Source organism: Anser anser (genome assembly GCF_964211835.1).
Source record: "Anser anser genome assembly, chromosome: 4".
NCBI lineage: Eukaryota > Metazoa > Chordata > Aves > Anseriformes > Anatidae > Anser > Anser anser.
This window is the reverse complement of record NC_139724.1, coordinates 44069533-44082276: the sequence shown is the minus strand read 5'-3', so window position 1 is coordinate 44082276 and position 12744 is coordinate 44069533. Positions and strand designations below refer to the sequence as shown.

The 12744-nt window shown below is 39.1% G+C and overlaps 1 protein-coding gene and 1 long non-coding RNA gene across 21 annotated transcripts in view; one reads left to right on the top strand and one right to left on the bottom strand.

Annotated features, from left to right (window-relative positions):
• Positions 1-12744, top strand: part of LOC310898533 (uncharacterized protein) — a 264997-nt gene that overhangs the window by 236141 nt on the left and 16112 nt on the right. For 8 of the 13 annotated variants that reach the window (XM_083833769.1, XM_083833764.1, XM_083833765.1 and 5 more), the window contains one exon: positions 651-744. The exons of 1 other annotated variant lie outside the window; for it this stretch is intronic. In XM_083833769.1, the coding sequence (XP_083689895.1) occupies positions 651-744 (94 nt within the window). Of the gene's footprint in view, positions 1-60; positions 277-650; positions 745-12744 lie in introns of those variants that run through there. 4 more of the 13 variants (XR_014583396.1, XR_014583397.1, XR_014583398.1 and 1 more) reach the window with 1 other exon arrangement.
• The window catches only part of LOC310898534, a 136479-nt gene continuing 123982 nt past the window's right edge, over positions 248-12744 (bottom strand). For all 8 annotated transcript variants that reach the window (XR_014583401.1, XR_014583402.1, XR_014583403.1 and 5 more), the window contains one exon: positions 248-11798. This is a non-coding gene — a long non-coding RNA (uncharacterized lncRNA). The remainder of the gene's footprint in view (positions 11799-12744) is intronic.

The following is a 12744-nucleotide window of genomic DNA, read 5'->3' as shown; positions in this document are numbered from 1 at the left end:
CAGTTAAAAACACTAAAATTACTTTCTTCCCCTTGCTCTTCCATGCTTTCTTCTTTGCAGATGGCAGAGGACAATATGCTGGGTCTGCAATAACATTGACTCAAAATTCCTTGCTAATTATGAAATAACTTCCTAAAGATTGCAAGCAAAAGGAAGTCAGAGAACAAAGCAATGTCAAGTATGCACATGTCACAACACAATGTGCTGATTCCAAGCCTTTGGAAACATGCTGAAAGACATGTCTGGAAAAAAAAAAAAAAAAAAAAAACAGGGAAATGCTTCCACACAAACTTTCAGCATGAAAACAACAGCTGAATGCGCCTGTTCCCACCAGGAAAAAATACCCCGAAATAACAAAAGGTGGTGGAAAGCTAGAAATGAAATCATCAGATGGCGAGTATGCTTTTTTGTCTGTTCCTAAATCTTACATATACTGTACTTCCACTACATTGTAAATCAAGGGATCAATCTGGAGTAGAGTTTGACTGCAAGGTGCCAAGAAGACCAAGAAAAATGGAATGTATAAACAGGTCTCTTTTACAATGAAGGACTAGTAGAACAAAACAGAAGGAAAGCAAACAAAGGGCAACACTTTCAGATAGTTTATCTGAAGGAATGCAAACTCTGTGCATTCCTGATCACTCCTGTAGGTACTGAAGATATAAAAGACACACTCTTGAGGAGAATGGCATACACAGTGTTTCTTTGTGAAAGAGTCTGCGTACATTCCCTTCATAACCACAGGTAAACCTTTGTATTATTGGTATACTCTAAAGATTTGTTTTCAGTTAGGTCTACACTGTTGGCTTGCGGAGTCCAATTTTTTGTCAACTTAAGAGCTAAGGGTTAAGTAAATTCTGGGGGCAAATTGCAGGATCCCAGAAAAGGTTATATGTACAACATAAATGAAACACTGCATGCATCTGACTTTATATGTTGCAAAATACCACCTCAAGAAACAGGGATATCATATATAAATGCAAATGAAGCAATGTTCAGTAATGAATAACGATATGACGAGACATTTTTCTTTCAAAGCTGACAGAAGAAAATAAACTTATCCCTAGTTTGTGCAGGCAGAAACAAATACTGAGATGAAAAGCAAGTTGTCTAACATTATATATCAGCTCTGGAATAAATACTCTATCTTCAGCTTCTCAAGTGACTTTATAAAACTGTTGCTCTTTGTTAACTGCTAGACCCCAAAGAGCACTCATGACAAGTGCACCTGAAAGGCTTGTTTTGCATTCGTTGCTACTAGTTGTGCTCCCATAGATGCATGCCATAAAATGACCTCAGGGTTTGTTAGTGTTTCCTGCAGTAGGCTTGATATGCATGACAAGGAAACCCAACCTTACTTTAAGCAAAAGTTATTCAGATATGTTTAACCAAAATTTTCTTGATATATGTTAAAATCTGGCATAAATGTTTCTGCTGAATATATAAAAAGTGCTCCTGTGATTATAAAAGCTGAACGTGTAATAAGCTGAGGAAATATTTGTTTACCCTGGCTGCAAACTGGAGTATGGCTCTTAAACATATTTTTCTGTTCCATACTCCTTGTCAGTGTAGTTTCTGGGATTCAGGTTATTCCAGCTGATTCAAATTTAGACTCCAACTCTATAAAGCATCATTTACATTTGATGCTCAGCCATCTTTTGTAGATTTTCATGCAATTAATGGATTTTTCCTTCCCCTCTTGGGCTAAACTGGGAATATCTGACTGAGTCTTGCTATACAAGTGATGTTCATGGAAAATGTGACTGCTTTTGAACCAACACTGCATTTTTTTTATATTATTATTATTGTTATTTTTAGAGTAACCAAGAACCTGACCAAATCCTGAGCCTTATATTTTTTAATCTCACTGTTTGACATGTAAGTTTGTAATTTACTCTTCTGAACTGTAGCCTGTTATGCGTACAGGACTTTATGCATATATTGTGTCTCCATAGGCAATGAAATTTGCACTAGTTGCTGGTCCCAGGCAGGCATGATGCATGTGTAGACAGTGAGGTGATGGAGTACTGGTGTCTGCACTGGGGACATACAACTAATGCCCACATGTGCAACTTCACCCTACCAACACAAGGCAAACAGCTTTGCACCAGTGGTGAACTTGAGAAGATGCCAGAAAATGCAAGTATGGGTGGTAGGCAAATTGGCACTAAAAAGAAACCTTCTGCCACAGTAGATCGCTAACGCAGATGCCCTTTGAGGCTGAGACTATGCCTGACTGCAATACAGGCAAATGAGGGAGTGAGATATTCCTTTACGCTGTGCATGGCTACATAACATTTGGGAACTGGCAGGAGCAGGCGGGCAATTAGGCATGTGGAGCTGTCAGGCAGTCAAGGGAAAGAGAGATAGGGAATGAACCTTTAAAAGAGCTTTTGGTTTGCACTTTTGTTGGGCCTGCCAGAGGTTTGGAAATAATGCAGAGGAAGAACCTGTTGTCATGGGTACAGTACTCTAGCAAATTGCTTTTCCAGAGCCAATGGAATAGTGATAATTCTTCTCAGACCCCTGCATAAATTAATTGAAAGCTAATGTTAGCTTAAAAAAAAAAAAAAAGAGAGAGAGAGGAAATAAAAATTTGAATCCAAGCCATCTTATACTGTCCAAAAACACTGAATAGATTATAGCAGGTGGCCTGACCACCTGTGCTTGTCTACTTCCATTCCAAATAATCTCCTTATCGAATGCAGGGAGGAGCAGACACCCGGGAGGGTCTCACAGGAAGAGCAGAGGCTGAAAAACAGAGTGACTAGCCAGAGAGATAGGAACCTGCAGTGCAGGGAATACATAACTTGGGGAAAGCATTACAGACAAATCCTTGTCTCATTTACAACTTGTATATCTGCAGGGATTTTTCTGGCTTCAGGGGCAGCCCTTTGCGTTTATGTCATGTTGGTAATGGATGGGAGGTAAGAGGTCCTGCAATTCAAATGTATAAGCTACCATTTTCTAATGGCCTGCAGAAAAAAAGGCTAGTCAAACAAGGCTTTTATAATAGCACCTATTTTCTTTATCCGGCCTAGATTGCTACAGGAAATGCTTTAATTTAATAGAGGAGTAAGTGGATGCATTGCATGATTTCCAAATGGCACACTAACAACATAATGGTTCCTACCCTCTGCATTGCAAGGAGAAGTGTGGTTTGTTTCTTAGTGGGCTTCAGCTACAATAGCTTTTTATGACTGTCACTTTGAGTAAAAGAAAACAAAGTGCTGGCTGAGAAAAAAATAACAATAAACCCTGTTTCTGTCATGTATCTGAATATTCCCTTTCACTCATTCTTTTCTGTGCATGAAATTTCTTAGGTAAATATGTCTAGAAGGGGAAAGGTACCTCAAAGGAGCCTGCTGTTGCCAGCATATATCCTTGCATTCAAGTGAGATCTTTTGAAGTGAAAACATGCTCAAAGTTGAGGACTTCTCTGTCAAGCTGCCTGCTGGGCATGTCACACACCCCAGAGCTGATAGCTCTACCTTTTCACAAGCTGTTCTTTAGCAGACTGAAGTTCTTGCTCCTCAAATGGCAGCCAGTGCTTCTTTTTCATTACGTCTGCTCACCACAGTGCAGCATTTCACTGCTACAACTAAATGGCTTCTTGTGTGGGAGCCAGCTTGGTACTGGTTTGCACCCAGAAGTGGTCTCTAAGTTCTTTATAAATTTCGCATCTGAGCCCAGAGGCTTCTAGAGCTTCCTGTCTGCTTTGTGCTGTATAGAATAGTTTGTGATAACTTCTGAGATCTGCTATACAGTCCTCATTGCCATTCTTCCATCTGGTCCTCATTGACAGGATATCCTTCTGTCCTGTAAGGATCAGTTTGGTAACAGCTCTGAAGCTGGATTTGCTGTTCTGCAAAGTCCAGCTGTTAGTCCTAAACTTTCCTTAATTCCTTTTCCATTTAGCAACACAAGAGGATACAGACAGATGTGAAGCCAATTGAAACCAATTGGAAAGGTTGACTGGCCCTCTGGGTAAGGGTGACGGGTGACAGACCCCAGGATCTTTTTTCATTGTGATAATTATATATTAAAAAGAACATCCAGAATAGTTTCTACAACTTTTATAGCTTTTTTTTTTCTTTTTTTTTTTTTCCCCTTTTTCTTGTTTTCCCTCAGTGGAGAATACCTTCATTTTGGATTTAACATTGTATTCTCAAAGTAAGGTATTGTTCATCTTGATAGATATTTGGCTGGTTCATTTCGAGTGACAGTCCTGAGATTCTTGAGTAATTCTGAATTAAAAGAATAGTGCTACTATTTTCTTTCATGAATCAAAAGTCTTACATTTCCTGCATGATGTTGTCAAGACAACAGTGTCCTAATTACACCTATACTGTTTGCCACAGTGTTTTGGAGCACACAATATTTTAGAGATCCAAGGTGTTTTGGAGTTACTTTTGTTATGGAAATATTTCCCAATCTGGACCCTCCTCCGTCTCCCCCGCTTCCCTTTACTTTTTAAAGTATTTAAGATCTGTATGTATTATCTATAAATATTTATTCCTGGTTAGAAATTGCTTGGCATTGAAGAGCTACGGCAAGAAGCATTTTTTTTTTTCCTATGACTGTCAGAATATACAGAGTTTGTGCTAAATTTTCAACCAAAAATGCCACATGTGCAAAATAAGGACTCAGGTTCTAGAAGGATAGAATTCTATTCTATTTCTGTTATTTTGAAGGGTGATGACTTTATACATTCATATACTTGTACAGTGTGGCCAACTTTGTAGTAACTTTTCATTCATCAATTTGGCACTTTTACAGGCTCAGCTAGCATTGCACTAACATGCTTTTTTAATATTTAATTTCCTTGACTGAATCCATAAAACAAAGAAGAGAAAGATTAAAATAACAAGAAGTACATTGACCTAAATTCAGTTCAAAGTTTATTCTGGCTTCCGCTGTGTACTTTTAGCAGAGGAGCAAGAAGGTTGTTGGTGAATGAAGCAGCAGAAATGCTTATGCTCTCCTTGCTTGTGAAAGAGTCATGTCAGAACAGGACAGGCCTAGAAGGATTTGCTGTGAAGAAGTGGCAGCAGTGTTGGTGCCAGCTTCTTCAGACCTTCTTCTTCCTGGAAATGTGTCATAATATTGATCAGGAGGCTTGTGGTAGTAATCTGTAAGGTTCCTGACAAAATGAATCTTCCTAAGAAACTCTGAGCAGGCATTCAAAATTGAGTAGGATGAAACAATTGCTATTGAATTTAGTTTGAGGACTTTATTACTGGAGTAATTAACACAAGAAGAAGAATGTGTGTGGTACGATTCAGATCATGGCTGCAGGAGTATTTGTTTCAGTGTTGTCATTTCCATATTGGCTTCAGCAATGGCCAGGAGACAAAGGATGAAGAACCAACTTATATTAAGTTTCTGTTGACCCTACTCCAAGGCCATAACAGTTCCTATTTTAGGAAGAGCATTCTTTTCCAGATGAGTTTTAATCATTCTTCAGTTCAGGTAACTAGAAAGCTGTTCTGTCATAGAAACAGCTAGGGAATCACACTAGAATTAGTTTTTACCTATATATAAAAAACATCCAAAGATGTCACCTGCCAGAAATTCTGTGCTAATATTGCAAAGACCAGAACTTAAATGTTAGGAAATGTCATATTTATAGCTGCCAGCAAAACCTTAATTTAGCCCCTTTCTATGTTAAGATATAGTCTTTAATTGCATAATCACATACTATTTTTTCCAAAGGACCTCTGCCTCACTCAGGGCACAGGACCTACAAGAGGGCTGAGTAGAGGTTATGCAGGCACACATAAATCTGTCACTTCCTAATTTGGCTGTGCTTGACTTTGCAACCTAAATAATTTTGCTTTCAGTTAGATGCATTTGATTTTGTTTTTTTTCTTAAACCATGCTAGAGGACCATTCTGTAAAAGTTCTCCTTTGGTGGGACTTTGGACATCAGCTTGCAGACTCCTAAAGGAGACATAGTTAAGAAATGGATAATCCAGTAAACACAGCCTCCATGCATTTTAAACATGCATAGACTAACACTTCATTTGCTCTCAGTTTGGAGTGTCACATGGTGTTTCAAGTGCTAAAAGATTTACTATGGTTTATGGCTCAAATATTTCTAACTCAATTTGTCATTTAGCACCAAACTCCCCTGTCCTGCAGCACACTCAAAGGCTAAAGGGCATTGAAGCATTCTCCTGCTTAACTGCCCATGGATTGGAATAGCTTTTGTGACCTTTCTATTGCTCTTGGGATCTTTTATGAAATTAATTATTAAAATGCTAGGCCTCAGGTCTATCTGTGACGTAATGCTTGAGGTTTTCAGAGCAAAACCAGATTCCTTCAGTCACAATAGTTTTCATACATTAAACAGTTTCTACTTGAAAAGAGAGGTCCTTCAGTATAATTTTACTTTTTAAATCAACCTTATTACCATTTTGCCCGTATATAACACACTAATAACTGAGTGCATTTCCATTAAATTTCAAAGTATGTCTCAGTCTTTATGACTGGATGTTACTTTTAAAACTCTCAAGTTCTGGCAGGTATGACCTCGGGTGCAAACATAAATTTATTTGCGAAGAAAAACCTATTTAGCTGTGAAGCCTTGATTATGGTTCCATAATTAAAGCATTTGGACACTACTACAGTGAATGGGCTGAAAATACAAGTGTATGTCAAATAATGAACAGGAAACAGAAACACAGATAATAAGAATAAAGTTTGGGGGATAGACTGTCATATCCAATTCTGGTAGCCTTGCAAATGGCAGAACATCTTTCCCAGTCAGTGCAAGTCCACCTTCAGACAGTTAAGTGAGGAGAATGTTACCACAGTGGAAGAACTGGAAAGGAGAACAAGAAAGTTTAACAGGGAGGATTTTGGAAAATACCTGCCCTTGTTTTGCACTGTATGTTAAACCACAAGAGAATGGATATCTGTCTATACTTACCAGTTACCAGAAAGAGTCCTTAAGGCCAGGAGGCTTGTGTTTAATCAGTGGCCAGATCAACAGGTATGTCATTTGTAAAAAGAATATGCTACATGACTGCACATCAGTCTATCAGAACCATAAGTACTGAGTGGCAAATGCATTTAGAGGCAGGTCTGAAATTGATCCTGCAAGCAGAGATATTTTACAATCAAGGTTTTCATAGCCTCAGTGAATGCTGATTTTGAGTGGCAATTCAACTGTGAAACACTGAAAACTTTCAGTACAGATAACTGGGGCACATGCTAGATGAGCAATCTGAGGCAGCACTGATAGAATCCTTCATTTTTCTCTTTCCAATTTCTCCCTGTCTGGGTTTATTAGATTACCCAACAAATATGAACTAATATTCTAGTCTGCAGAGAGTTCTTGTCCTCATGTTTGGAGGACCTAGGGATTTCATAACAGTTTTATGAGATGAGTTTAGAGTTGCTTTTTGGAAATGTGTTTTTAAACGGAGGATGTGTTTTATCTCTCTTTAGAACATATTTTCTAGATTAAACTGGCAAGGATTCATATTTTTGGAATAATTTAAGCAGTGTGGATCCAGGGCCCAAATTGTGTTGACCTTAAATAGAATCCTGGTGAAGAGAATGTTGAAATAATGAAGAAAAGTTCAGTTTTGTGTTGAAGAACAGGGTCAGTGAGAAATATTTCAGCTGTTATGCTATCCTGATTTAGAAAGCAAATGAAAGGCTTCTGTGCATCATATTGACGTGATGTGACTGAATGAATGCAGATGCATCATGATCTGAAGTCTGCTAAACTTGTGTTCAGAGGGGTGTAAATATATAAGAGAGCCTGTTCCTTGCAGAAGCCAACCACTAGTTCTGGAAAGACCCAGCAAATCACAGTGAAGTTATGCAACTAATCTTTATTGCTAGGATGTAGTGCAAAATAAGATGACATCAGTTTATTCAGTTTATGGGCATGACAGATATTAGAGGTTATCACCAGTGTCAGGTCAGGCACAGGGCCCAGGACCTGCCCAAAGGACTCAGCCAAAAGTGTTCTGGGCATACAGTTTGTGGTCTATTGTGGGAGTTGTTTTTTATACTATGATGATTTTTTGAGTTTTCTGTTAGGCTACTCCTTATGCAGTAGACATAAAAGAGAAGAACGTGATCAAAGCCAGGCCTAACAAAGAAGAATGATTACAGTATCTGACGATATCTAAGACCTTGTGCTCCTGCAGTACTGGGGATAATATCAAGAAAACTGAGTTCCCATGGAAAGCAGAATCTCAAATTTGTTTTTCTATTAAGTCAGTTGGGCAAAGAGTGACAGGTGACGCCTAACCAGTTGCCTGTTTTCATTCCTTTTCTGAGATGTCCATTCATTCTCTCCGTTCACTGCATGGGAGCTTACAGTTTCAGCCATGTGTACACATCCAAGAGAGTGGCCCCTGAAAGATTAGTTATTATTTCCCTGAACTGGTAGCCTTCTGATGGCTTAAATGGATCTAGCCCTTAGTGTAGGAAGTCTTGAAAGGGTAAAAATGCTACTGTCACTCAAATATTTGCTTATATAGGTGACCAACACTTGCAGTTACAATCAATCAGAGCCTAAGCAACAATCTTCCAGCCCACGGGGCTTTAAAGGCAAAAATGCTATGGGTAGATCTGCAACATACAGTTCTACCTGAGGTCATCTAGGCATACTCAGTGTAGGTGGTATTTCTATGTGGTCCAGACATGAAGCCCAGCAACTGTATAACTGCATCAGCATGATGTTGTGCATGGGGTAGTTAGCCTCACTCAGCAGAAGCATTTGGTGTGAAAAGTCTGTAGCATGACTTTTTTTGTTTTTATTTTTAGTTGGATGGAGCGAAAATGGAACACAGTGTGTTGCCCATCAGATTTTTGTTATTCAAAATTATTTCTAGTATTTGAAAAATTGCTTGCCTAGTGTTTAGATAGTGTCGGTTGTCCACTTCCATGTGTTATTTAGAAGGACTTAGCACAAATAATGTTTCATTTTTCAAGCTTCTCTGCTGCTTGAAATTAAAGTGGAGTTAGGGAAATGTTGAGATTTTTGAAGGAGGTCTGAAAACAATGGAGTCTTCCTGGAAAAAAAGAAATCAATGGAATTTGTTCAGTTCCTTTAGAAACAGCCTCCGCCTTCAGGGTTTTCTCAACAGGCTATGTTTTCCCCAACCACTAGCAAAACAAACCTAAAGGCTTTCCCAAGGGAAATCTGTTTAAGCCTGTTGCAATGTCTGTGAGGAGTATGGGTGCTGGTGGAGAGTGATACAGGGAGGAACTGTGCTGTCAACAACAGGAAGTTGGTGAAAAATGAGCGGTGCCCCTGGGGAGGTGAATGCAGAGCAGATGGCTCTAATTGTGAGTCACACTGTGACAACTGACAAGAGAAATTCTGCACTCTTGACACTTTAAAGATACCAAAAATACCAGAGAGCACATTCCACAGCTTCTTGAAGACTTCCATATCGAGGGAGTAGGGGAGGGAGAGCTCCAACTCCTCCTGTTTCCATCACTAAACAGCCCATAAAATTTGCTGTTGATAAGCTTCCAAGCAGCCAAACATTCTAATACTTAGATAAGTCACTAATGTTAATAAAAACACTGAAGAAATAAGAAGGAAGAGGTGCAAAGGGGATTCATGCACAGGACAGCACCAGTTGCTTTAGATACTGATCCTTTCAATTAAGGGTGGTTCTGGATAAGAAAAGGGAAAGTAACATCCTCGTTTGTAAGCACTGATAGATTTTGAAATCTCTTTCTTTTTTCTTTCTTTCTTTTTTTTTTTTTTTTTTCAATCTGGAATGGCTGCAAGCATTTTCTTGATTTATTTCAATTGTTGCCCGGATACAGGGTTGCAGATTTATATTGTGCTTCTTTAGTGGAGTTACAAGAAGTCAAGACCAGAAACCATTCATACTTGGTTGCCAATTTTTTATTTTGGGATGACTGCCAGGCTTGGGTAGGTCTGCAGATGTCAACAGAGCTACTCCAGAAATAAGTTGTGTTTGCTGTATTTGCTTGCTTAGTGCCACTGCTTTAATACCAACACTATGATAGTCAGTCTGTCTCTTGAGCATAATCTGGTTGTTTCATGTGCACCCTAATAACACAAGGCAGCTCTTTTACTTGAACTGTGTGACCATTAATATCAGGCTGAGGCATTATTGTTATTCTCCTTGTACTATGAAAAGAAATTCCCTGGATATTTGAGGAGGGGAGGAAATTTCATAGTGTTAGAAATGTTTTTGGGAGCATCTCGTTCTGACTGGATTCAGACATCTGATATTTTGGCACTCTCTGCTGCTTTTCAAATAGTTGTTATTTGAAAGTTACTAACAATGGAAGAGTGCATCTAATCCCTTGGGAAGGAAGCTAAAATGCACAACTTTTCCTCCTGCAGATGTTAAGCTGCTGTTCAAGGGCTTAAAACAATTCAGTGTTGTTTCTTGAATAAGTGCTTGCGCACTGAGGTGACGGGTTAGCTTGAGCAGGTCATACAGTTCAGGAGCTCTAAGTTCAGTCCAATATTTCTGCATGGGACTTATCCTTACCATTTTCTTTTATGATTATTTTGCTTCATGTTATGTCAGTAAGATAGACTGCAAATTTTTCTGCGAGGAAATTCTGCTGTATAGAGATATCTAGGATGAACTAAGTTACATAAGAATCCAGCAGTATACTCTTTGTGTGGTGTTCTACTTGGCTTGGCTAAGTTGCTCCATTGTCTGTAAATTGCAGTACCCATGGCACTTTGCACTGCATCATTTGGAAATCCCACTAAGTAACTTTCTCCTCAGTACTGTTATGTTACACTTCTAAGGTTGGGTACTACTTCTGTGCAGTTCTTTTGTGTCACCAGCACAGCCTGAGGTGAGAATAATATTACTCCTTGGGCATTTCAGAACAAGAATTTCCCTTTGTAACTGCTGTACCAGATGGACATTTGACTTATTTGCTAGCAGTTATTTTATATAAAGTTGGCTGTTAGTGCCTTTTTTAAGATTTTTTAATCTATGTGAAACCCCCCCAGTTTATCACTATTTGGAATAAACCAATGAAAATACTGCTGTTGTCATACTTTAGAATTTATTGTAGGTTGGATAACACACATGTACGATAGGCTACATTTTCTAAAAACATGAACAAAGTCATGGAGAGCTGCACAGATGCACACATCCTCCAAGTTTCCCAAGATATGCAAAGTCACAAATGCATCATTCTATGATATCGCCATTACCAGAGAAGCCTCCTGTAACATAAAGCCAATGAGCAGGACTTAGGGAGTCCCTTACTTTCACGTTTGCTGTGAATGTCAAGGTTTGTCTGTTATGCTGTTATTTTTTTCCTGCTGATCATAATGGAGGGAGAGAGAAACAAGTAACATGTGATCTTTGGTTCTTGAATCCTTGGCAGAGATTTGAGACCACAACTCTTCTGTCCTCTGAAGCGCTTTCACTTGGAGAAGTTGCATGATGCAGTGGAATTTTTCTTCTTTATGTCTGTCTTGGCTAAAGCAAGACAGACGAGCTTGAAAAGGCTCGCCCTCCTCAAGGAACGCTATCTGATTCGTAAGCATTCCTAGAGGTTAAGGCTGGTGACTATCAAGAAAGCAAATACTTCACGCAAGGGTAAGTCTTCTAATTGTGTTTGTGTTGAATAGCTGCCAGATCCCCATGTCAGGATGTCTGCAGTCACGGCTCTGATCTCACCATTCCTTCCTAGGCTGTTGCACAATTGTGTTGCATGTTTGTGGTAGGAGAGAAAGCTGGAGAGCTGGGCTATGAAACCATCTCGGGGAAGGAAGCCATGTTTTATTTCAGTTGCTTGGTTTGGATATCAGCCTGTAGAAGATTGAATAACATTAAAAAAACATAGTGCGACCCATTCATGGAAACCCAACCTGGTCTGCTACACAGATATGTGAAATATGAGGTTTCATACTCAGGGTGGAAAAGGAAATGTCAATGAAAATGTGTTCACTGGTATAGCAGAAATCCTAGTTTACATGTGTGATAACTCATTACTTGTTGTACAGAAAATTTCATCTGTAGTTTCAGGATCTGTTGGGCTTGTGCTTGTAGTTGCAATTAGGCAGCATTTGGAAAACTGGTTGTGAATCTGCCCCTCTGATGGACTGCTGCAAAGATCTTTTGTAGCAGACAATTGAGACAAAACAGTGAGAGAGAACAGGTTATTTGTGAAAAAGGAAAGAGACGCAGTGATATTGCAGGCCATGAGCTTAACTATGGAGAGAGAACGAAAGAATATTTATAACTCCTTCCAGCCAGAGCAGGAGAGCTTTTGGGACTCTCAGCACATGTAAGGTTTGAAGACTGCTTTGGTTACAGAAACATCCAATTTCTGAGAGAAGACAGAAGTTGTCTTAGCCACAGAAACACTGGTTAGAAGTAATATCCTGATTACTCTCAATACCATAAATCTTTCTTAGATGGTCAAGCTGTGCATTATGGCTGTTTGGTTACAGAAAACCAAATTTCACAGGAGTTTAATTTTACTACTGAAAAAAAATAGTAAGAGGCTGGGTTAATCTATGACCATCGTGTTGTCTCACATAATAAAAGATGGTGAGCTGGTAGTGGTGATCCAAGAGGATGTCAGTTCCACTTCCTAACCCATGAAGTGGAGAATTATCCAGAGTAATAAAGAATTTGTACAAATAATACTGGGGAAATCACAAGTTAATCTGAATACCAGTTCACTCAATCTAATCAGTATAAATAGCTCCCTGCCAGCTGCTTCATTACCTGAAACAGGGGTCAACTGATA